General features: G+C 44.3%; 2 protein-coding genes across 8 annotated transcripts in view; both read left to right on the top strand.

Annotated features, from left to right (window-relative positions):
- MSI1 (musashi RNA binding protein 1) overlaps nt 1-12,689 on the top strand; it is a 32,502-nt gene extending 19,813 nt beyond the window's left edge. For 4 of the 7 annotated variants that reach the window (XM_074206009.1, XM_074206006.1, XM_074206005.1 and 1 more), the window contains 5 exons: nt 594-650; nt 8,949-9,017; nt 9,307-9,494; nt 9,903-9,968; nt 10,906-12,689. In XM_074206009.1, the coding sequence (XP_074062110.1) occupies nt 594-650; nt 8,949-9,017; nt 9,307-9,494; nt 9,903-9,944 (356 nt within the window). In that variant the 3' untranslated portion in view covers nt 9,945-9,968; nt 10,906-12,689. The remainder of the gene's footprint in view (nt 1-593; nt 651-8,948; nt 9,018-9,306; nt 9,495-9,902; nt 9,969-10,905) is intronic. The other 3 variants (XM_074206007.1, XM_074206010.1, XM_074206008.1) reach the window with 3 other exon arrangements.
- An 8,743-nt stretch (nt 12,690-21,432) lies between these two features.
- PLA2G1B (phospholipase A2 group IB) lies at nt 21,433-25,753 on the top strand. Its single transcript, XM_074200907.1, has 4 exons — nt 21,433-21,540; nt 23,807-23,966; nt 25,054-25,181; nt 25,534-25,753. Exons 1-4 carry the CDS (start codon nt 21,462-21,464, stop codon nt 25,650-25,652), a joined length of 486 nt encoding a protein of 161 aa, XP_074057008.1. The 5' UTR covers nt 21,433-21,461; the 3' UTR covers nt 25,653-25,753.
- Nucleotides 25,754-25,781: the final 28 nt, after the last annotated feature.

Genomic DNA, 25,781 nt, shown 5'->3' with positions numbered 1-25,781 from the left:
TGTTGGGAACTTGAAAGGAAGGGTATATCTGAGGAAGGACACCCCTGTCTTCCATCTAGGGAAGAAGGGTCCTTGGGTTGGGATGCTAGGGGTGGTGATGGTAGTGATCCTGCATGGTACCCCTGTCTCCGGGTCTTAGGGATTCAGTGTTGTCACCTCCCCCAGAGCAGGATATTGGACCCAGAGCTGGGATATATTTGTAAGAACAAATTTGCAAACTGAAATTCACTATTCGTCTTCTTTGATTCCTTTCCCCCAAATGGAGGGGAAAGTAGCTTTTCATTCCTGACTTGTTGGCTAAAGATATATCCAGTTGATTCTTCCCTCACTGAAGGCCAGTGAGATCCTAAGCTTAGGGCTTTGAAATCCATCCTAAGGCCTGGGGGCAGGTGGCAACTCTGTGCTCATCTCTGCTACTCTCAGTCTTTTTCCTCTTGCCTTGCCTGCTTGGGGGCAGTCCTCCCCCTGCCTAGGCTTCTGGACACTGTGCATGGACTGGTCTTGCTGTTGTGAATGTCCTTGTGTGTGTCTCTGCCGGGCCCTGCCCCAAGGCCCCTCTACCTTCCTAAGCTGTTTTGTACATTTCCTTTTAGAATTCCGTGTAGAGCGGACCCCTCTCCCGAGCGCCCCCGTCCTCCCTGAGCTCACAGGTCAGTCCCTTGGATTTCCTACACCTCACAGTCTGGATGGGGAGAAAGAAGGGAACCCAGGGACCATTCCAGAGGCAATGAGACTGGACACATTAACCCTGCCCTTATCTACTTGACCCAGTAGTGTCTGAGTGGGGAAGGACTCTCCCCTCCCATACTCTACTCCCAGCTCTAGTAGAACAGGCATTACCCAGAAGCAAAGAAAACAAGAAATTTCCCAGAGGAGGATGGCCTTTGGGGGTGACCCAACTTTTCCCCAAGGAAAAACTGGACCTGCTCTATGCAGATCTCAACATCGTAGGGATAGAGCCTGTGCCTACTGGAGAGGGAAGGTAATGGGAGCTTTAGATTTTGAAATTCCATTACTCCATCTAGAGCATCTGAAGTAGAAAACCTTGGGACTTTATCCCTAATCTGGAGATCTGGGAGATAAGGAGAGCCAGGAAGGGGGCGTGTGTGTGTGTGTATGTGCGTGTGTATGTGTGTGTGTGTGTGTCCAGGGCTAGATAGAATTCAGGTGACTTCTTCGCTCAATCTATGTTCCTACCCATCCTCATACCTCACAAAACTCTAGCCTCCCTGGCCCCTGACCCTGTGTGAAGCTTGTGCGTGTGGCTGCTGCTTTGAGATGAGATCTTTCTTCCACAGCTCAATTCCTCCAGGCTTTGGGGTGCTCAGGGCAGTCTTTAACCAAGAAGTATCTATTAAGATATCTTTTTTGTTGATTTTTTTTTGCAAGGCAGTGGGGTTAAGTGACTTGCCCAAGGTCACACAGCTAGGTCATTATTAAGTGTCTGAGGTCAGATTTGAACTCAGGTCCTCCTGACTCCAGGGCTGGTGCCCTATTCCACTGCACCACATAGCTGCCCCTAAGCAAGAAGTATCTTTAAAAAATGGGCTAGTGATGGGAAAGAGAGTTTGAGAGTGAAAAATGATCAAGTGAATAGAATCAAAATACAGCCACTGCAGCCTTAGGATTGGCAGTGGCCCATACCAAGGGGCATGATCTTTGAGGCTCTTCCTTCCTTTTCCAACACAGGGAATTCATTACCTGAAAGAGATCATTGTCATTTCAATGATTTTTTTTCAGATATTATTCTACAAGGAAATTATAAATGTGCTTTTACCCATGTCTTCACCCACCACCATCACCAATCATAGAAAAGCTCCTTGGGAAGTCATCAGTATTGACCCATAATGTTTGTCTTCTCATCTTTAGAAAACTTTTATGGTCTAGACTTATATAGAGGAGGCATCTTTGATGAAAACATAAGTCAGGGACAAAGGGATAGACAAGTTTTCACAGATGATTTTTTTCCCCAAAACCACATCCTTAAAATCATATGATTGATGAAAACATGTAGAAAGCAAGATCCCTTTGTGTCATTTGTTTTGGGGATGGGATTTCAATAGAGTAGGAAATTCTAGTGCTACAAATTAGCAACCGCAATAAAATTTATAGTCTTAGAGGGTCATCTAGCTAGTTTGTGTCAGAGGTGGGACCTGAAGCCTAGGTCTTCATGATTCCAAGGAAGCTCTTGAGTTAAGTCTTTTTTTTAGGTTTTTGCAAGGCAAATGAGGTTAAGTGGCTTGCCCAAGGCCACACAGCTAGGTAATTATTAAGTGTCTGAGATCGGATTTGAAGCCAGGTACTCCTGACTCCAAGGCCAGTGCTTTATCCACTACACCACCTAGCCACCCCATCAAGAAAATTCTTAATCTTTGTGGTCCCAATGCTGCTACACTGTCTCTTTTTTGTTGGGTTTTTCAAATAAGAATGTAACCCACTAAAAACAAAATGTAGCCTTCAGGCAAGATTCCTCCCACAAATATAGTAAAATTTAAGAGAGGTGCAGCTATGAAAACCTTGTTCTTTAGTCCACTGGGTTTTAACATCAGTCAAGGCTGAAAACTGAGGTGGCTATCCTAATGTTTACCAGTGTCCTGGAAGATATCCTATACAGAACCCAGATGAAACCAGGATTCTCTAAGATTCTAAGGGGAGCTAGATGGTGAAATGGAGAAAATGATGCCCTTGGGGTCAGCTTCTGAGTTCAAATCCAGCCTCAGACTGGGCAAGTCACTTAATCTTACAGGCCGTAGTTTCTTTATCTGGAAAATGAGCTGGAGAAGGAAATGACAAACTACTGCAGTTTCTCCGTCAAGAGTATCCCAAATGGGGTAAAAAAAGTCGATCATGAATGAAAAAAAGACTGAACAGCAGAGAGAGAGAGAGAGAGAGAGAGAGAGAGAGAGAGAGACAGAGAGACTTGGGGCAGCTAAGTGGCACAGTGGATAGAGCTCTGGCCCTGGAATCAAGAAGACCTGAGTTCAAATCTGGCCTCAGACACTTAATAATTACCTAGCTGTGTGACCTTGGGCAAGTCACTTTAACCCTATTGCCTTACAAAAACTAACCAAAAAAGGAGACTCTAAATACTCCTATTTATACAGATGACACTGTACTAATATGGATCCACTGAACCCTGATGATAATGATAATGTTTGTCCTTCATTTTCAAAGAATTCCAAGACTTCAGGGAGATGATACCATAACAAACTCATGAATTGAATTTGAGTAAGGGGGTATTGTGCTAAATCATCAGCCCCACTTTTTCCTCTAGAGCCGTCTGGGTTTGATGACCAGATATGAATCAGGACAGCTGGAGATGGCCCTGGAGGCCAGGCATTCAGAGTTAAGTGACTTGGCCAAGGTCACACAGCTAGTGTTGAGGTCAAATTTGAACTCGGGTTCTCCTAACTAAAGGACTGGCGCTCTACTCATTGTGCCATCTAGCTGCCTATACTCTCATGATAGTATACACAGAAATTCATGGCAGTACAAAAGAGATTTATCTATCAATCCGTGTAGGAGAAACAAAAGTCGAAGGGGGAAAAAAGCGTTTTTTTCCCTTGGTGTAGGTGTGCAACTGAATGGGCAGTCATTTAAATCTGCATCCTCCTGAACAATAAGGATGGGTGCTTCAAGAGTGAGCTGAGAGCCCAAATACGATTAGGAAGAAGGTTAGAGGAAATCATTTTGGGGAAAGTGTATGGTGTTTTCATCAATCTTCAGCATCTCACTGCTGGAAGAGCCTGGATTGTGTTCTGATGCTACAATACTGTCTCACTCCAAATCTGGTCCATGAGTCAAAGTTACAGGTCACCCAAAGTGCTATGGGAAAGCACGTGGTGGCTATAATTAGAATACAGGGAGTTAACCTTGAAGACTAGCTCATAAGAAGGTACTATAAAAGAGATCATCTCTTTCATGGAAGACATGCTATTGGAAAAAGGATGTTGGCCCGATAGCTTTCTAATTTGATTCAACAAACATTTATTAAATGTCCATTATGTACAAGATCTTAGGGTAAGGGCTACAGTTACAAAGACATTCTTATGAGAAGACTACAAGAATTGGACCAATCAATTAGGATTATAGTGCCTCCGAGCTATTGGAATAACCCAAAGAAGACTTGATTGGTAAATGTACAATGGAGGAGTCAAAGAAAGCCAGAAACAGCATCTGAGATGAGAAGGCATGAAGAGAAAATGTTACTTGCATTACAAACAAACTCATCCAAGCCCCAGATTTGGTGCCCTTGTGGGGACTTGACTTTTAATCTTTATATACCCATCATCAGGGCTGGATTTGAAAAACCTTGCAGAAGACTATGCCTGGAACCAGAGGCCAGTGACCTGAGTATTGGACTGTACTGTATAATAATCCGTCAATGAATCAACTATGTGCTGGACACCTAGTAGGTGCCTAATAAATGTTTATCGAAAGAATAATTGATGGGGCGGCTAGGTGGCACAGTGGTTAAACCAGCCCTGGAGTCAGGAGTACCTGGGTTCAAATTCGGTCTCAGACACTTAATAATCACCTAGTTGTGTGGCCGTGGGCAAGCCACTTAACCCCATTTGCCTTGCAAAAACCTAAAAAAAAAAGAATAATTGAATGGATTTGATACGCTACAGATAGAAATAAAGGCAGAAAATAGCCCTTCCCTCAAGGAACTTGAAATCTAATGGAGTAGACAACATGAAAACAATCACTTCCCTAAGGTCCAGGTAGATAGAAGGGGAAGGCATCTGGAAAGGCCTGAGGGAGGTGAGATTTGAGCTGTCTTGCCAGAAGCCAAGGAAGCTAAAAGTCTGAGGTGAGAAGGGAAGGAATTCCAGGTGTGGGAGACAGGGAGTGACTACAAAGGTAAGGAAATAAGAGTTGGGAGTATACCAGTCATAGAGGAGGTAGATGGGAGAGAAAGTAAAAGCAATTATACAACTACAAAGCCTGGAAAGTTAGCAGGAGGCCGTGTTGATGATGTTTGGCCTTCATTTTTTGAAGACCATGACATCAGGGAGGTAATACCATGGCAAATACGTGAATTGGATTTGAATGGGGGGGGGGGCTGTGTTAAGTCACCAGCCTCACTTTCTCCCCCAGAGTCATTTGGGTTCAGTGGCCAGATGCGAATCAGGAAAACTGAAGATGACCCTGGATGTATGACAATCAGGGTTAAGCAGCTTGTCCAGGGTCTCAAGGCCTGTAAGTGTCTGAGGATGGATTTGAACTCAGTTTCTGGACTTCAGAGTCCACGTTCTATCCACTGCGCCATTGAGAAGCCCAAGTTATAAAGAACTTGACATGCCAAACAAAAGCGTTACATTTCAGCAGGAAATAATAGGGAGCCAGTGGTGGTCCTAAAGAAAGTGTATAAACTACACTTGAATAAAACCATGGCAGCAGTGTGGAGAACAGATTGAAGTAGGGAGAGACTGGAGACAAGGTGACCAAATAGAAGACTAATGATTAATTCAGGTGAAAGATGATTAGGGCTTTAACCAAGGTGGTGGCTGTGTGAGTAGAACAATGAAATAAAGGAGTGATGTTATGAAAATAGAAATTACCAGATATGACAGTTTATTGGATATATAGCAGGTAGGTGGCATAGTGGATAGAGGAGTAGACTGAGGAATCAGCATGATCTGAGTTCAAATTCTGCCTGAGATACTCCCTGTGTGACCTGGAAAACTCAACTTCTACTTGCCTAAATATTCTCTTTAGTAAAATGGGAATAATGATACCATCTACCTTCTTGGCTCTTTGTGAAAAGCAGATGAAATAACATTTTAAAATAGTCTACATACTATATAATATATGCAAATTATAAAGTATTTTATATTCCATATGCAAATATATGAATAGAGCTATCTGTATGGTAATTCTGATTATCATGATCATCATTGTTGCTATTATATGTGAGGTGTTTGAAACTGAGAACTCAAGATTTACGTTGAGGTTGTGAGCCAAGGGTGACTGAGATGGAAAAGGGGCCTTCAACAGTAATGGAGAATGTAGAAGAGGGGAGAGTTTTGGAGGAAAGATAATGAATTCAGTTTTGGAAGCCTCTGGGACATCTTGGAAGCCCAGTGGCTTGAGAAGTTCAGGAGACAGTTGGTGACATGTATCTGTAGGGTGAATACATAGATCTGGGAATCATTGCCATTGAACTGATAAATGAATACATGGAAACCACTCAAACAGACTCCCAAAAGAGAAAAGAGAAGAGGTCCCAGGACAGTGCCAACCGCCGGAGCCATAATCTGGAGGAAGAAGCAACAAAAGAGATTGAGGAACCTCAGTTCAACTGATAGGAAAAGAAATGGGAGGGGAAAAAAAGAATCACTAAAACCTAGAGAGAAGAGAATATCTCAGAAAAGAAGGTGATCAACCAACCCTGTCAAAGACTGCACAGATCAAAGAAAGAGGATGGAGACGGGTCTTTCAGACTAGCAACAAAGAGATCCTTAGTAACTTTGCAGTTGAACAATGAAGTCAATAGCCAAACCACAATGATTGTAGAAGAGAATAAGAGGAGGCACAGCTAGGTGGTGCAGAGGGTAGAGCACTGGCTCTGTAGTCAAGAGAACTTAAAATCAAACCTGGCCTCTGACACTTACTAGCTGTGTGACCCTGGACAAATCACTTACTCCCTATTGCTTAAGAAAAAAGAAAGAAGTAGTAGGTTTCTATGGCTTTCCCCCAAGAGTTTAGGCACAAAAGAGAAGAGAGTTATGTGACAAGAGCTAGCCGGGATGATCTAGTTGAGGGTTTTCTATGTGCGTAGGTTTGTAGGCAACAGGGAAGAAGTCAGTGTACTAGGAAAGAGACTGGGTTCAAACCCCACCTTTCACACTTAGAGGAACTTGGCAACTCATGAGACAGCTTAGATGATGGAGTGGATAGAGTTCTGGTCCTAGTCTCAGGAAAACTCCTGAAATCAGACTCTTCTTTTTGCCTCAGTTTTCTCATCTGTAAAATGGGGATCACAATAGATACTTGTAATGCCCATCTCATACAGTTGTCATAAGACTCCAGTGAGGTAGATATATATCCATCTATCGATGTGACTGTTATTATTAGATGTGAGAGCCAGGACTGAAGGAGGCAAAAAATTGTACCCGAGCCCTGTGGAGGATGCTCCCCATTCAACAGATGAGTCAGTCTCACTGCCATGTCTTGTGTAGTTTGAAATGTTTAGAAGTTGCAGGGGGAAGGCTTGGGCAGCAGAGGGCACTCGTGCCTCAGTCAACACTGGGCATCTCCCAAACTCAAGCCAAGAAGTGGCTTTCATAGGGTCCCAGGTCAAGAGTTGGGTGGGAGGAAGAGCTCAAAGGCCATCTGGTTTAACAGATGAGGAAACTGAGACTGTGGAAGCTTCAGGGCTTTGCCCATGGCCCCACATATAGTAAGTGAAAGACTGATTCCTCTGACTTCAGATCCAAATGGGAAAGGATCAGATGCCGACATAGAACCCTCTTTATAGTTAAGTCTCTTCCCCTGGTGCCATATTATTTGCAGAGGAATTTAAAATCCACAATTCAAACCATTCAGCCAAAATCTTTCTAGAGCACCTACTGTGTGCAGTATAGAAAATACCTATTATGGGGTGGCTAGGTGGCGCAGTGGATAAAGCACTGGCCCTGGATTCAGGAGTACCTGGGTTCAAATCCGGTCTCAGATACTTAATAATTACCTAGCTGTGTGGCCTTGGGCAAGCCACTTAACCCCATTTGCCTTGGAAAAGTCTAAAAGAAAAAAAGAAAAAAAAAAAGAAAATACCTATTATGTATCCAACTTGATATGGGGTGTAGAGAATAGTTCAAACATTGCTCAGTTGGGTAGGGGTCAGGTTGGGCAGAGTGCTACAGCCAGAATGACCATTAAAAGAAATCTAACAGGGGCGGCTAGGTGGCGTAGTGGATAAAGCACCGGCCCTGGAGTCAGGAGGACCTGGGTTCAAATTTGGTCTCAGACACTTAATAATTACCTAGCTGTGTGGCCTTGGGCAAGCCACTTAACCCCATTTGCCTTGCACAAACCTAAAAAAAAAAAAAAAGAAATTTTAACACAACCCCCTCTCATTTTATGGATATGGAAACTGAGTCCCAGGGAGGCTGTGACTTGCCCAGAGTAAGTGGCAGAGTGGGGATCAGAACCCACACCCACCTCTTCACTCCAAATCCAGAGTTCTTTCCATCATCTCCTGCCGTCTTCCCTGATGACCTTCTAGGTTCCTTCCTGCTCTGAGATTTAAAAGACAGACCTGTCCCTGGGCAGTTTATTGGCTAGTGAAGAAGATGAGGTAAGCCCGCAGAACAGGGCAGGGCAGGAGGTGATCTATGAAGCATAGGCATCATAAGGCATCGTGGGAGAGAGAGGAGACCATCGGAAGAGCATAAGAACTTATTAAGAATTACTATGTACTAGATATTGTGCTAAGGACTTGACAAATATTATCTCACAGCAACCCTAAGAGATTGGTAGTATTATCATCCCCATTTTACAGTTGAAGAAACTGAGGCTGATGGCAATTAAGTGACTTCTCCAGGGTCACATAGGTATGCCTGAGACAGAATCTGAACTCAGTTCTTCCTGACTATCTACTACACCACCTGGGAAGCCAAAAGAGATTACTGTGGACCCTTCTCTAGGAGCTGGCTAGGATGCATCTGTAACTTGTGTCTTCTCCACACTAGAAAAAAAATGGAGACTCCTCTCTGGGAACAGAGATGGCCATTTCCATGTGTCCCCTTAACGGAGTGACTCTTGGAATTCTCTCTTTCTTCCATCATACGGCTTCTCCTTCCATTTCTGCTCTTCCCCAGCCAGGACCTGGGCAGCTGCCCAAGACCCTGCCAGACTGGGACTCAGTTTCCCCGGTCTCTGGAGGGATGATGTTCTGAAGAAGAAGAGCGGTCTCAGGGAATGGTGTCTTTTCTTTTTTCCAGCAATCCCGCTCACTGCTTATGGACCGATGGCCGCCGCAGCCGCTGCAGCTGCTGTTGTCCGAGGGACAGGTGAGACCAACTTTGGGTGTAGGGGATGAATGAATGAAGCATTTATTAAACACTCACTGCAAGAGTGAGGGATACAAAAAGAGAGGTGTAATTCTCTCCTGGGGAGGGGGGAGGTGTTTTCCTTCCCATTCTTGGAAGGGCAAGAGGCATTAACCCTATTCTTTGGGTTGTCTGGGGCCCACTTCTCCTCTGGGAGAAGTGGGCAGTGGGTGGTGTGGGCGGTGGGTGGGCAGGCATGGTGTATTGGGGAAGGGGCTAGCCTGTTGGGCTCTTTTCTCTGGGTTGTCAGGATCTCACCCCTGGGCGCTGGCTCCCCCTCCAGGTTCGACACCAAGCCGTACGGGGGGCTTTCTGGGCACCACGAGCCCCGGCCCCATGGCCGAGCTCTATGGGGCGGCCAACCAAGATTCTGGGGTCAGCAGTTACATCAGTGCCGCTAGCCCTGCCCCCAGCACTGGCTTTGGCCACAGCCTTGGGGTGAGTCTTCTGAGTTGGTTCTAGTGTTATTGGGGGCTCTGGGGAATGGGATCCTACTTGAATTGAAGGAAAAGGGGAATTCCATGGTCAAGAAAGAGCTAGAAATCCATTAAGGGTAGATTATGCTCTTTGGGGTGGGCAATGCTGTTGTTAACTCTATTGGTTATGCTGATTTGTTTTTGTTTAATCGACTTATAATAAAGGAAGGTTCTTTGGGAGGGAGGGAGGGTAGTCTTTGGGAAGGACTATAGAATAGAAACAAATTAATGAAACATGCCCTCTATCCCCTCTAAAAAAAGAAATGAATCATTACTGAAATAGCATCATAGGAAAGAGGGCATCATGAGATATTCTTCTCTAACTTTCTCAGTCTGTCGCATTTAGAATTTTGGATTCTTTCTCTTTTAGGGTCCCTTGATTGCAACAGCTTTCACCAATGGGTACCACTGAGTCAGGGGATCAAGAAGGCAGGAGGTAAGATGCCTGTGAAGAAATACAGAGCTGGGGAGTGGGAGTCTGGGCAAAGGAACAGAGCTTGGAAGAAGTAGGGGGATGCCTGGAATCAGAGGGTGTCAGATTTAGAAGGGACCCGCAGAGATATAGAGAGTGAGATGCATGTTTCCAGGCATCTACTTCTAATATTTTGTCATCCAGCTTTAAAGTTAATGATTCTTGCTCAGAGGATGCCTGGGGGAGGGGGCGGAAAGTAGGAAGGATGTTATAATGGAAAAACCTTTGGACCTTGAAGCTAGAACATCCATCTGAAGCTGGAAGGTCATACAAGTCAGTTGTTGACAGAAAAGGGAGTACACGGCCTTGGACACTTAATAATTACCCAACTGTGTGACCTTGAGCAAGTCACTTAACCCCATTTCCATGCAAAAAAAAAGAACAGGGAGTACAACTATAGGCTGCTTGTGAGGAAAGATTGGAGAGTTGGGGGAAAGGAAAATGTGGGGAGTGAAAAAGAGAAATGTGAGGATAATCTTAGAGTCCTAAGTGGTCATTTTGATGTCAGAGGCAGAGAGCACTGTTCAAGCATTATAATTCAGGATGTGAAAATAATATCAGAAGTAATAACTTAAATAGAAGTAATATCTTAATAAAGACAATTTTACTTGTGCAGGAGATATCTTGTTCCTATGGTGACATAGAAGCTTTACACCTAATAAATTTCAATATTCTGGGATAAAGCCCCATCACCCAGCCCTAGTTATGACTTTGGATAGTCTTAAAATCTGAAATTCAGGGATTACAAGGACAGGCTAAAAAATGTGTTGCTATTTAGAAAGGGGGGAACTGGGCCCCAAGAAAGGAAGGTAGGAAAAGACCACTGGTTGGAGAGACATTGCTGAGGAGATAGGGTGTAACTGGTTCTCCTTTCCCTACTCTCTTGCTGTACATCTCCCAGAGCCCTCACCGGCAGCTGCCTGAGGACAGTGAGCTGCAGGACCAGCCCAGCCAAAGGGGAAAAGGGAAGGAGGCTCGGCCCATCATCCCAACCCCTCGCCAAGCTGCACACTGCCTGCAGGCTGCCAGGCTCCCCGCCTGCCCCATCCCTCCCACCTCTGCCTCCCAGCCCATCCCATGGACATCATCTCACTGCCCTTACTAACCACCTCTCCCCCTCCATCCCATACCCTTCCCTTGGCTTCTATTTATTTTGGAGTAGATGGTAGCTTCCTGGTTTTCTCCCATTGGGTTTTTCTGCCTCTTCCCTTCCTTCTTCTCTCTTCACCCCATCCTGTAGGTCTCCTAAAATGGCTCAAGTGCTTGTGTTTAGCTAGGATGATGGTGGGGAGATGTGCAGGGTCCACTTTGGGGCCCAAGCCTCCCTCCAGTCTTTGTTTTATTAAGTTTTTTTTTAATTTTTTTATTCTAATCTCTTTCCTTTTTTCTTTTTCCTTTTTTTTGATAAAAAAGAGAGAAAGAGAGAGAGAGAGAGAGAGAGAGAGAGAGAGAAAGAGAGAGAGAGAGAGAGAGAGAGAGAGAGAGAGAGAGAGAGAGAGAGAGAGAGAGAGAGAGAGAGAGAGAGAGAGAGAGAGAGAGAGAGAGAGAGAGAGAGAGAGAGAGAGAGAGACATTTTAAAATTGTTTCTCAGTTTGTGAATGTGAAGCTCCGGGCTGCAGGGTGGGGGCCAGGGTGCCCACACCGACAAGAGAACAAGTGTATATTTTGGTCTGTGGCAGCCCAGGTTCTGGCCGAGCAGGGCTGGGCTGTGGGGTCAGGTATAGCCCTGGAGATGTCTGTCTCCTGTATGATATTGTAAATACTATGAGGTGAAGCCCCCCGTCCCCTCATCCCCCTTTGTATTCCTTGCTAGGGTGGGGGAGGGGCCTCACCTCACCCCACTCAACGGGCCCCTCCGTGAACCCCCTCCCCACATGGTTACTGTAAGATTTTTGTTAGGGCCTCCACTTGGCCTGGGAAAGGGAGGTACCCCTCTCTCTCACCCTGGAGCCCCAGGGGGAGTCCTGTGGGCTACTCACCCCCCATCCCTGCCCCAAACCCCAACTTCAGATGGAAGTGGGGGGGGGACTTCCCACCTTAACACATTTGAAAGGAATTAACTCTCCAAAGGACTTCCCCCCCCATCTTCCAATCCCTCAATAGGCTGGACCCTCATGTTTCCTGCCCTGGGCTCACTATGGGGAGGTAGGTGTTGGAAGGGGTATGGGTGGGTGACTCCAGGGGCAAGCAAAGGGCTTCTCAGGGATCCCCCACATTCTTTCACAGCAGCCTCCCACCTGGACAGGCCATGTGGCCATTCTCTCCAAGGTCATGGTCGGAGCCCCTTGGCAGCCCTTTGGGCCTCCCCACCCCCACCTCACACTCTTACCCTGGTGCCCACTCCAGCACCTCAACCAGGGAGAGAGGGAGGATCTAGGTCTAGATTTCCATGAACCAAAGACCTGATTGGGGTGGGTGGATGGGGGCTTGCCAGTTGCCCCCTCCCCTTGCCCCCACCCCAACTTCCACCCCAGGGGGTTGGGCAGGTCCAAGGCTTAGGGGTATCCCCCATGCCCTCCCTCTCAGCATCCCCCAACTACCTTCGGAGAGTTAATTATCAGTGTGAGGTGCTTAACCTGTCAGTGCTGAGATCACGAAGCAATAATCTTTGTTACTGAGACGCGCGGCTGTATGTCTTTTTTTTAAAAAAAAAATATTTCCTAATAAAAGAGAAGCTACATTTTATTGGTTTTTATTTTTGATTTTCTACACGTCTGAGGGGAGCCCCTGAGTGGTTCTACCTCCCCCCCTCCCCATCCTTCCCTACCCCCTGTCCTCTTTGTTCCCCTCTCCTCCTTAGGGCTTGGGGCTGGGGCCAGAACTCTGTTCTATGATTCATTCCTGGTTTTTTTTTAAAAAGATGTTAAGTGGTGTTTTGAAACCAGTAAATTCCCCACTCTCTGGTATCTGTTCTCTCCCCATCTGTAACCCTCTTTCCAAGATTTTTCAGTTTTAAATTCCTAATAAATTATTTGAAAAATGGTGCCGATCTATGACTATGGTTCTTCTGTGTAACATGGATTTAGAAAAGGGTTCCTCAGGGACCACCTGCTCTTCCTCAGTGTCTCTGAATCCAGAGAGGACCCAAAGGGCTTGGGGTTGAGAAGCTCTCTTGAGTTATCTCTGATGCCAGCAGAGCTGCAATCATCCAGGAAGCTTCTTGCCAGAGAGCAGACTTCATTCATTCATTCATTCATTCATTCATTTAGTAAGCATTTATTAAGAGCCGGCTGGTGCATCCTTTGCTGTATCAAACCCCAGGGATGCTTAGGATTATAAATTTAGAGCAATATGGGAGGTCTTTAGAAGACATCAAGTCGGGGGCAGCTAGGTGGCACAGTGGATAGAGCACCAGCCCTGGAGTCAGGAGTCCCTGGTCTCAGACACTTAATAATTACCTAGCTGTGTGCCCTTGGGCAAGCCACTTAACCCCATTGCCTTGCAAAAAACTTAAAAAAAAAAGACATCAAGTCCAATGCCATCATTTTATGAGGGAGGAAACTGAGGTAGGCCCAGAGAGTTTTAAAGTAACTTGCCCAGAATCACAGTGATAATATCCAAGGTGGAGTTTTGGACCCTAATTCCAAATTCAAGTGCTCTGTCCATTACCCTGTACTGAAAACAAAACAGTCTCTCCTCTCAATAAGTCTTTGTTGACTAGGGAGCTCCCAAGTGATGGGTATCAAGATTGAAATTTAGGTAAACTGAGGCATAAAATTCTGATTGTGTGCAATTTATCATTAAGACTGGCAGTTATCAATAAAGTGGGGTCTTTAGCTCCTCAGCAAACCTGAATAAAGGTGGACAGACTATTTTATGGACAACCGGAGTATCCCAAAATTAGAAGGTGGTATCAGAGAAAGGGAAAACAGCATGAATGGTTCCAGAGTCAGAAGTAGCTTAGGTGTGGGGAATGATCTGATTGGCTGGAAATCGGAATGCCAGGCTAGCAACAACACCACCTTCCATCTTGTTGCTATGGAAGACTCAATGGTGGTGTCCACAGCTATAACAGATCAAAATTTCTTGGACAGCTGGTATTGTAGAGATAACAGACCATACCCTCCCCCGCCCCGTGTCCTTGAAGGATGAGATTTCTTCTCATTTTTCAAGGGCAGCTAGTGGCATAGAGATCTTTAAATAAAATTTAAAGGATTTCTAAGGAAACTCAACGTTTTTTTTTCCAGAAACAAACAATTCGGGAGGCTATGCAAAATGTTGGTAGTTATACAGAAGAGAATCAATTTGATTTTCTTATGGGGAAGAAGGAGGGACTTGTCAGCCCTGGTTGGTGGAAGGGGTCAGTGCCTAGAGGTCTTCCAGAACAATCAACCAATAAACATTTGTTAAGGGCAGCATGATAAGGTGCTCCTAGGTTGCTGACATTCCTGATCAGAAGGTTATTGGGTTCATTTCCCTTCGGAATTCTTTCTGGCTCTTCTTCAGCTAGAGGCTGAGGGTTGCCACGTCAGAGCAGATAACAGGGCTCCAGGCTCTAGGGAGAGCCTGTACCTTCTCCCTCCTGACCATTCACTTTGAATCCTTTAATGATTGAGCAAATGGTCCTGAGGCCCTAGAACCCTGGCACCAACATGAGGCTTGGTTTTTGGGTTTCCTAGATTTAGATTCCAAGTCCACTCTCTTCATTAAAAGTCAATTATGGGGGTGGCTAGGTGGCGCAGTGGATAGCATCGGCCTTGGAGTCAGGAGTACCTGGGTTCAAATCTGACCTCAGACACTTAATAATTACCTAGCCATGCGGCCTTGGGTGAGCCACTTAACCCCATTTACCTTGCAAAAAAAAAAACTTAAAAAAAGTCTGTTATTACAGGCTCATCTTCTTTTGGGAGGACAGCCTGCTCTGGGGGAGCATGATCCCCTAGATAACCTCTCATGCACCTTGTATCCCTCCCTACTACTCGTACTGGCTGCTGTTGTGCTATTGTTCTTTCTTTTCCTTAGCTTTTGCTAGTGGATAGAACACTGGCAAGTCAAGCGGATGGGAGTTTGAATTCAGCCTCAGACATTTACTGGCTGTGTGACCTTGGGTAAGTCACTTCACCCTGACCGCCTCACAACCAGGGTCATCTCCAGTCGTCCTGATCCACATCTGGTCACTGGACCCAGATGGCTCTGGAGGAGAAAGTGGGACTGGTGACTTAACACACCCCTTTTCATGGAGTCACCTCCCTGATGTTATGGTTTTTTTCAAGAATGAAAGACAAAAATTTTCATTATGCTAGCCCCAGCAATACTTAAATAAACCTTTTTTTACCTTAATCTTGTCTATTACAACATATACCAGGCTCTTTGGTGAACACAAGGAAAAACCACTAAATTAAAAAAAATGCCTTGCCCCTCAAGGAGTTTACAATGCAAGGTAAATCGATTAAATAACAAACTGTTAGGTACTGGGAACTCCCAGGTGGGAGATTCCCTCCACCAAAGAAAGTATCTTCTCTGTAAGTCACTCTGAGAGTGGTCACACTGTCAGGAAGTAAGAGGGGCAAGATTTGGCTTTGAGGTCAATTCTCAACTTTATTCGTCGAATGGGCCTAACTTAAAAAGGCCAAGATCTCCCATGGTATCCAGGTCGATGGACCAGTCGTCCTGATCCGTATCTGGCCATTGGACCCAGATGGCTCTAAAGGAGACTGGTGACATAGTACAGCCCCCCCCCACTCAAATCCAATTCATGTGCTTGTTATGGAATCACCCCCCGATGTCATGGTCCTCACTGAGAACAAAGGACAAACAACAACCCACTGTGACACACAGCCTTTCTGCAAACAGTCAAAAACATATTAAGCTCCTACTGTATGCCAAAGCTCCTATATGTAGCACAGGATTGTGCTAAGCCTAAAGTTACAAAGACTATCTCTAGCCTTAAGGAGATCCTGTCTAATGGGGGAAATAGACAGACAACTGGGAACAAACAAGACAGCGAAGTAATTGGAAATAACAGATGGAAGGAGCAACAATCAAGTGGGATGCAAAAGGCTTCTTGTAGAAGATGGCATTTGAGCCTGGTACTTGAAGGAAGCCAGGGAAGAAGGAACAGAGATAGGGAGGGGAGGCATTCCAAACATTCTAGAAAAGCAGTAAAAATGTTTGGAACTGAAAGGTGTGTCATGGAGGAACAGCCAAGGGCTCCAGTATCTGGACCAAAGAGGCCATGATAGGGGAAGGCGGGGATTGTGGAAAACTGGGGGATGGGGCTGTCCCAGGTTAGGAAGGCTTTGAATGCCAAACAGGATTTTATAATTGATCTTGTTATTTAGCCTTCATTCTCAAAGAAGACCATGACATCAGGGAGGTGATGCCATGACAAGTACGTGAACTGGATTTGATTGAGGATGTGCTAAGTCTCCAGCCTCACTTTCTTCTCTGGAGCCATCTGGGTCCAGTGGCCAGAGATGAATCAGGAAGACTGGAGATGGTCCTAGATGGGAGGGAATACTTGATCTTAGAGGCCATGGGGAGCCACTAGGCCCTATTGTGTGGTGGGGGAGGCCAGGGTAGGGCCAGGGACAGACTTGAACTTTAGATAAATGACTTGAACAGCTGAGTGGAGGATGGTGTGAGGAAGAGACCTCAGGTATATGGACCCACTGGAATTCTGACAAGCAGGACTTCCTTTTAAGCCAGAAATATCTTGGATATGAATGATAAATACACAGGTGAGAGGAGGCATAGAAGGGTTAGCTGACCTCCCCAAGTTCCCATTGGTAATAAAGAGGATAGATAGAAGCAACACAGTAGATAGGTCCTGAATTCAAATTTGACATCAGAATTCAACTTACTATCTACTCTGTGACCTTGGCCAAATTACTTACTTCACCTTGGTTTGCTCCAGTTTTCTCAGTTGTAAAACTGGCATTATAAATCACTTACTTTGTTGTGAGGATCAAATGAAATAATATTTGTAAAAAGGGGATAGAGCACTGGCCCTGGAGTCGAGAACCTGAGTTCAAATCTGACCTCAGACACTTAATACTTACCTAGTTGTGTGACCTTGGGCAAGTCACTTGACCCCATTGCCTTGCCAAAAAAAAAATCAAAAAGTACCCACATACAGTCAATATTATATAAATCTTATTTTATTCCCCTTCCCCTAGTAGATATTCAAACCCAAGTCTTCTGACCCCAATACAGTACCCATCCATTAATGAGCAATTATTGATATTTTAATAATAACAACAATTCATAATACTGTGCTGATCTATGTGTATTTGGGGGGCCAGAACATCCCAGAAGCTCAGAGTTGGAAGGCACCTCTAAGGCTGTCAAAGCTTATCTACAATGAGGCAATCAAGAAAAAATTCTTAGTGGTAACTACCTTGAGTCCATGAAACTGAGACCTTGGAGGGGGCATGGGTAAACCACCATCTGGTTAGGGTAATAAGCTTGTCCTTAGCTGTTCTTTCCACTAAAGACTTTGTCCTTCCCAGGCTGGGAGAGACTCGGTGTCAAAACACCTGTTTTGAGGAGGGCCAAGGTGGGGCTGGGCAGAAGTTGGAAGGAGGAACTGAAGGTGCAACCCTGCCCTCACTCCCAGTATATTCCATTGTGCAACTAACCAGAGAGATTCTGATCTCCAAGGGCCGTGGGTTCAAATCCTGAATCTGTTTCTTGACCATTTCCCCTCCAGAGTCTCACTTTTCTGATCTGCCTATCTTATAAGTGGACAGAGCATTGGCCCTGGAATCAGTAGGACCTGAGTTCAAATCCAGAATCAGATACTTACTAGAAGTCTTAACCCTGATTGCCTCCTATCCAGGGTCATCTCCAGTCATCCTGATTCATATCTGTCCAATGGACCCAGGTGCCTCCTGAGGAAAAAATGAGCCCCCCCCCCCCAAATCCAATTCACTTATTTGTCCTCTTCCTTGATATCATGGTCTTTATTCAAGAAGGAAGGACAAACATCATCAATCCCTAGATCCCAGGGGTTTAGTGGGAAGGAGACCTACCTGTCTAATCTCCTTATTTTATACATGAGAAAACTGAGACTCAGGAACATCAGAGTATACAAAAAAAAAAAAAAACCCACAACCCATGAATACTTTCCATTTTAGGCTCAAGTCTGCCAGAAATCATTATATTTATCATTCATATCCAAGATATTTCTGGCTTAAAGAGAAGTCCTCCTTGGAGCCTTTTGATGCCTCTTGTCCCCAAAACAGATAGGGTTAATGATTTTTGGAGTCTTATGTTGTTTGTTTTGTTTTTATTTTTGTTTTTGTTTTTGAGGCAATCAAGGTTAGGTGACTCATTCAGGGTCATGAAGCAAGTAAGAATCTGAGGTTAAATTTGAACTCAGGTCCTCCAGACTCCAGGACTGGTATTGGTCTTAGGAATCACAATATGTAAAAATAGATATTGAGGTTAACATCACAGAATAGTTGTCTAGATGCTGTCTCATTCCCTTCTGGACCATATTTTGCTTAACTATTCTACAAGAATAAACAAAGACATCTCTCCCCAAAACAAGGGCATCTTAATCCTTTTTTTAATAGAGAAGGGTGAATCCTTAAATCTACCTCTTAAGGGTTGAGCAGAGAGGAGGTCTTAATTTAGCAAGTCCCAGAGGGAAGGAACTACCATTTCTTATTATGATGCTAAACTCAGCAAGCAATAGGAAAGAAGACACAAGTCACTATTTGTTAGATGATTTGGTTGCAAATTTTAATTTTAGACTCTTAATTTTCATCCAATTTTCTTTTTGTTTTGTTTTGTTTTCTTTTCTTTTTTTAGGCTTTTGCAAGGCAGTGGGGTTAAGTGACTTGCCCAAGGCCACACAGCTGGGTAATTATGAAGTGTCTAAGGCTGGATTGGAACTCAGATCCTCCTGACTCCAGGGCAGGTGCTCTATCCACTGAGACACCTAGCTGCCTCACAAGTCTTTCTGAGTATTGAGAGAAAATATTAATGAGAATCATTCACTAGTAAATATTTCTTAATATTTACAGAGAAATGAAAAAGCTTATTAATATCTTCCCCCCCCCCCCCAAGGAAAGATAGAGACAAAGGGTGGAACAGGGAGGAGAGCATTGGGCCTGGAAGCAAGGCCTGCCTCTCAAGCCTGGAATATTCTCTCTCCTCAGCCCATCCTACTGACCTCCCTGACTTTCTTTTAAGCCCTAACTAAAATCCCACTTTCTATAGGAAATCTTCCCCAAACTCTCTTAATTCTACAGCCTTCTGGAACAAGTAGAGGTGGCGTAGATAGAGCACCAGCTCTGGAGTCAGGAAGACCTGAGTTCAAATGTGACTTTAGTTACTTGATGCTTACTAGTTGTATGACCCTGGGCAAGTCACTTAACCTCAATTGCCTCACCAAAACAAAATTCTATCTTCCCTTGATTAATGATTTCCTATTTTTATCTCATATATGCTTTGTATATATTTCTATGCATGTAGTCTCTCTCCCAATAGATTGTAAGTTCCTTGAGGCCAGGGTCTGTATTTTGCCTCTTTTTTATCCCTAGAGAGCTTAGTAATAGCTAGTACAGTAGGCACTTAATAAATGTTGATAGATTGAGTCAGGTGTTAAGGACTGTGAGTTCTTTGGGTTCCACATGCTTGTTCATTCCTCTTGTAATAAACCTGGTTTTCACATAAGTTTTGTGACAGAGAGATTGCCTGCTGATAGAGGAAGATCTGAGTTCAAATCTAACCTCAAAGACTTATTAACTGTGTGACCCTGGGCAAGTCACTTCACTTAGTTTCAACTTCCTCATCTGTAAAAATGATAATGATAATAACACCAATTCACAGAATTGTTAGGAGGATTGAATCAGATAATATTTGTAAAGGGTTTTATGAACATTAAGGTAACTAGAGTTGAATCTAAATGGTCTTAGATTTCAGAGGCAGAAAACTTTCAAGCCATGTTCCCCTCTGGACCTCAGTTATCAAGTGTTTAAAATAAAGGAGCTGGACTAGATGACCTTTGAGGTCCACCCTGGTCTTGAGTCCTAGGGGTCCTGGGAACAGGTGAATGTGGGGATTTCAGGCTGAAATGTGGAGAACAGGACCATCCTGATGTCCCCACAAATGTGGCTGCATCATAGAAACTTTCCCAGACTGTTCTCTAAAGGGACTGGGCTGTCCAGACAAGCCCTCATTGTTCTAAAAGGCTCTCTAGCCTCCTTGAGTATTTTCTCCTTCTGGCCAATCTGTAATCATGAGACCTAGAATCCAACCCTTGTTGAGAATCTGAGCTGAAAGTGGGAAATTCTAGATGCTTAAGTCATTGGTCCTTTCTTCCTCTCTGGTTGAACACACTGCTTCCAGCTCTATACTCTCTTTCTTCCTTCTTCCTTCCTTCCTTTTTTTTTTTAGGTTTTTGCAAGGCAATGGGGTTAAGTGACTTGCCCAAGTTTACACAGTTAGGCAATTCGTAAGTGTCTGAGGGCAGATTTGAACTCAGGTCTTCCTGACTCCAGGGCTGGTGCTCCATTCATTGTGCCACCTAACTGTCCCCAGCTCTCTTTCAATCGGGGTAAACTGGAAGACTTTTCTTCTTTGACCAAGGCAGAGAAGGGGACTTGTAGTAGAGCCTAGATTTTGCATTTTGACTCTAAGGATCTCATCTCACCCTTTTTTCTTTGATGGAAAGGGGCATGGTTAAAATGGCCTCTGGGAAATGCCTTTCTCCAGGGTTCCCTGGGGATCCTGAGGTTTTGGGGTTTTTTTTCTCTTTTTCTGGATGTGATAGGAGGGTATTTGCTACTTCAAAATTAGTCTTCTCAAGGCTATAAGGAGCCAAGTTTCAAGGCTCAGAGGCTAGAGTCCTCTCATGGAAAAAGGGCTGAGAGTCAGAAAAAGATGAGGGAAGGGGGATGGTGAGAGGCTATTTGAGTATTTCATATAGGTAATTTCCCTCTCCAAAATGATTGGCATTGAGTTTGTTTTTAATTTAAATATTTTTTTTCCTGAATTTGAAAAACACCAAACAAAACAGGTTCCTCCATATACATAATGGAACAGGAAAAAAGAGATTTTATGAGAAACTGTAGGTCTCGATATGCATTTTATTTTCATTTTATTTTTAAAATTTATTTAATTGTGAACTAGAGGCAGGTAGTGTGTAAAACCTGAGTAAGTGCTATAGTGGATAGGTCAGTTCTCTATGAAAGAGATGCTCTTTGGCTTGCAGGGGCAAAGGGACTTAATTCTCTCTGCACTAAAATCTCCAGGTCTAGTGCCATCCCCATCCCTGTTGGCATATACATGTGTATCTCTACATATATGTTATAGATAAGTACCAGGATCTACCAATATTGATTGCATGTGTAATTTTTCTTTTTAATCGAGCCTAGCCTGGACCCTGGCTTAAGAATTTCCCAGAAGAACTGGTCAAGGTCAGCAAAAAGAATTGGCAGAGAGAAGAATAAACACTATTCATTTATCACTGGGGTGAGGGGCATCTGCTATAAGAAGGCAGGCTCCATGGCAAACAGGTCTTCATTTTTGCTCACTTTACCTGAGAACAACATGCAACTCCTCTTCCTGGCCGTTCTCCTGTCAGGTAAGGCATTGCATCAACTCCCCCCAGGAACCTTGGCTGGGTCCAAAGACAAAGTGAGGGGAGGCTAGGTGGCATAGTGGATAAAGCACCAGCCCTGGAGTCAGGAGTACCTGGGTTCAAATCCGGTCCCAGACACTTAATAATTACCTAGCTGTGTGGCCTTGGGCAAGCCACTTAACCCCGTTTGCCTTATTAAAAAAAACAAAAACAAAGACAAAGTGGTTTTCAGGGGAAAGGGTTCAAAATTTGCAGAGAGAGGGAGAAGGACCTCTTGGCACTGGTTTGTGGCTTCTTTTACCCCAATTTCTTCACCTTCACAGACTTGGGGCAGGAAGAGACCTTATTGAAGCTAACACACTTATTGACAGATGAGGAAACCAAGGGCTAGAGAGGCCATGCAGAGAGTAAGTGGCAGCTCTAGGATGTAAACCAGTCTTCTGATCCAGAGTTACTAGACTATCATGTAGGGCCCTTCCAGCTCCAGGTCCTAATGATCCCAGGAACACCTGCAAATCTTGGCTCAATCTGACTCATTTACCTTGGATAACTCATGTCCCCTCCCTCTGATTCCTTCCCAGTAAAATCAGGATCTCTAGGTCCCTTCCAATTCTGGAATCATCAGGAGGATTAGATGATGTTTGTAAAGTGCTTTATGAAGCTTAAGTATCATATAATTATTAGATTTTATCATCATCATCATCATCCTTTGACCTGAGCTCAAACCCTACCTCAGACCTTATGAATTATGTGACCACAGGAAAGTCCCATAATCTCTCTGACCTTCAATGTCCTTTTCTGCCCTTTTTAAAAATTCTTTTATTTTTCCTCATTTATATAAAAACCATTTTCAGAATTCCTATTTAAATTTTGTGTTCCAAATTCACTCCCTCTTTCTCCATCTCCCTCACTAGGAAGGCAAGCCATTTGATATAGGTTATACATGTGTGGTCATGCCACATTGTAAAAGAAAACATAGACCAAAAAACAAAACAAAATACCCAATCCCAAAACAAAGTGGGAAAAAAAAAGTCAACTTTGATTTGCATTCAGACTCCATTAATTCTTTCTCTAGAGGGGAATACAATTTTCATCCTGGTCCTTTGAATTTGTCTTGGATCACTGAAATACTGAGAACTGCTAAGACATTCACAACATCATTGTCCTCTTCTGTAACATAAAAATGTGAAAAATCACATTTGCAAAACCCACTTCACAGGGCAATTGTGAGGAAAGTCAAATTACCTTTGGAAACTTCGGAGTACAGTAGAAATAAGTTATTGGGGGCAGCCAGATGGTGCAGTGAATAGAGTACTGGCCCTGGAGTCAGGACCTGAGTTCAAATTTGGCCTCAGACACTTAATATTTACTTAACTGTGTGACCTTGGGCAAGTTACTTAACCCCATTACCTAAGGAAAAAAAGAAAAGAAATAAGAGCTATAGGTATGCATCTGAATAATTAAATAATTGGGAGGAGGCAGTGGATATAGTGGGTAGCGAGCTAACTTAAGTGTCAAGATAATCTGGGGTGGCTAGATGGTGTAGTGGATAGAACACCAGCCCTGGATTCAGGAGGACCTGAGCTCAAATGTGACCTCAGACACTTCCTAATGACCTAGCTGTGTGGCCTTGGGCAAGTCACTTAAGCCCATTGCCTAGCAAAAACTAAAATAATAATAATAATAATAATCTAAGTGCAAGTCAGTCTGGCTGTATAACCCTGGGAAAGTCACTTCACCCTATTTGCCCCAGGTTCCTCACCTGTCAAATGAGTTGGAGAAGGAAATAGGCAAACACCTCCAATATTTTTACCAAGAAAATCTCAAATGAGGTCTCAAAGAGTTGGATACAACTAAGCAACCATATCATGGTGGTCAGGATTGAGATGCTCCTGACTCGGGATTCAATAAGCTTTTCGATATACCAAACAGCACCTTTAGCTGTGTGACTGGGGGCCAGTCCCAATTTAGAGAATCCCCTTGACATCCCATCAGAACCATGTTTTTAAATGCACAAAATAAAATATAAAAGATTTCAAGGGAAACTGATTCTGTTGAAATAGTTATTAAAATTGACTTTTTTGGTTTGGGTTTTTTTTTTCCACAATAATTTCATGGATACCTAAAGTTCTAAAGCCACTTTATAAGTAGCTTCTAGGATGACTTTTCAGCTGTAAGCCTCATGATCCTATGGACTAAATCAGTGACCTTGATCTCAATTGCTGTCAAGCTAACAGGATGATTTATTCTTGTATCTTCTCTTCTTCAGTGGGCACCGCTGCCTATGAGGTTAGAAGCCGGGCATTGTGGCAGTTCCGAAATATGATCAAATGTGTCATTCCTAGCAGTAACCCCTTGCTGGACTACAACAATTATGGATGTTACTGTGGCCTGGGAGGGAGCGGTACCCCTGTGGATCAACTGGACAGGTGAGTAGCCAGGGGAAGAGAAGGAGGATGGATGGGCTTCAGGTCTCAGGCCCTGGAGTCAGTAAACAGGATCACAGCTGAACTGCTCCAATCTTGGGTTCCTTCCAGCTATAAGATTTTTTTTTGTTCATTTATTTATTTATTTTAGTTTTTACAAGGCAATGGGGTCAAGTTGACTTGCCCAAGGTCATACAGCTGAGTAATTATTAATTAATAATTAATGAGGCTGGATTTGAACTCAGATCTTCCTGACTCCCAGGGCCAGTGCTCTATCCACTGCCCCCCCCCCCAGCTATAAGATTAAGATTTTGTACTTTTTAAAAAAATTTTTATTTAAGGTGACAGGGTTAAATGACTTGCCCAAAGTCATACATCTAGGCAATTATTAAGTGTTTGAGCTCAGGTCCTTCTGACTCTAGGGCGGGTGCTCTATCCACTGTGCTACCTAGCTGCCCCAAGATTTTGTACTTTTTGCTTTTTAATCCCTGCTCAGGTAGAGTGGTGGGACAACTAAAGGCTTGAAGACAGGCAGACAGATGCTCAAATCCCTTCTCAGACAATTACTAGTGCTATGATCCTGGTCACTTAAACCTCCTTCAGCCTCAGTTTCCTGATATATAAAAATAAGATAATAGTAAGATCAACAGTTAAATTCTGATAGGTGTATTACTAGGTTGGCCACTGGGGAAGAGTGGCTTAATCAACCAATCATTCAATCAATGAGCTCCTTTCAAACAGAGGGGAGAGTTAACCCTCAACTGCTACCTGCTCACCTGTGGTCTGGTCCTTAGGTCACTCCAGCCCCCAGGAATTAACATCTTTCCAATCTATTGTTCTCTGTTCTGTAGCTGCCACCGCTAAAATGCTAGGAGGGGATGGCCCACTGGAGAGCCAGAACCCTGGGTGGGCAAAGAGGAAAGGCAAAGGGTCTTGGCATGGAATTACAGAGTGTCTGGAGGAATGGCCTTTACAGGCTCCTAGGGCCTATGAAGTTAGGGCAAGGGCCTGGGAAAAGTGGCCACCTAGGTACCCCCAGCTTATACCTGTGACTCCTGGGTTGGCACCGAGTGTTCATTTTCCCCTTCAGGTGCTGCCAGACGCACGATCAATGTTATACTGAAGCCAAGAAACTGAAGGACTGCAGGTTCATCCTTGATAACCCCTACACTGAGATGTATTCCTACAGCTGCTCTGACAATCAGATCACCTGTAGCAGTAAGTACCCCCAAGTCTTGCCAGACCTCTGAGGGCCCGGCCACTTTCCATGGGGGAGAAAGAGCCCTATTTCCAAAACTGAGAGGGCAGGATTTGATGTTCTCCAAGGCCCTGTCCTGCTCTGATCTTCCCTGTTTTAAGACCCCCCTCATCTCTGACCTTCTCTGTTCTAAGACCCCCCTATCTCTGACCTTTCCAGTTCCAAGTTCCCCTCATCTCTGACTTTCCTATTCTAAAACCCCCCTGAACTCTGACCTTCCCTGTTCTAAGGCCCCTCCAGGTTCTTAGTGCAGAGAGCATGCTGGTTCATTTGACAGATACCTCAGCGCTCTTTCTTTGTTCCCTTCTCCAGGCAAAAATAATGAATGTGAGACCTTTATCTGCAACTGTGACCGAAATGCTGCCAACTGCTTTTCCAAGGCACCATACAACCCAGAAAACAAGGACCTGGATACCAAGAAATACTGCTAGACTGGCCAGAAACACTCGACGCCTTCCCCAGCCCGTCAGGGGCAGCCGCCTTCCTCAGAGCCACACATGGTCACCTTCATTAAAGCAACTTCTTGACAGGCTTCCTGTGTTCTAGCCCTTTGTTCCCCT

The sequence above is a fragment of the Macrotis lagotis genome, chromosome X (genome assembly GCF_037893015.1).
Source record: "Macrotis lagotis isolate mMagLag1 chromosome X, bilby.v1.9.chrom.fasta, whole genome shotgun sequence".
Taxonomy (NCBI): domain Eukaryota; kingdom Metazoa; phylum Chordata; class Mammalia; order Peramelemorphia; family Peramelidae; genus Macrotis; species Macrotis lagotis.
The sequence above is the reverse complement of the archived record's forward strand: the minus strand, read 5'-3'. Positions and strand labels throughout refer to the sequence as shown.

What these genes read in the sequence shown, in the direction of transcription:
- PLA2G1B (XM_074200907.1), top strand. Translation starts at nt 21,462, where the DNA reads ATGGCAAACAGGTCTTCATTTTTGCTCACTTTACCTGAGAACAACATG. An exon ending in CCTGGCCGTTCTCCTGTCAG is followed by an intron (nt 21,541 to 23,806) that starts GTAAGGCATTGC and finishes TCTCTTCTTCAG; the next exon opens with TGGGCACCGCTGCCTATGAG. An exon ending in CAATCAGATCACCTGTAGCA is followed by an intron (nt 25,182 to 25,533) that starts GTAAGTACCCCC and finishes TCCCTTCTCCAG; the next exon opens with GCAAAAATAATGAATGTGAG.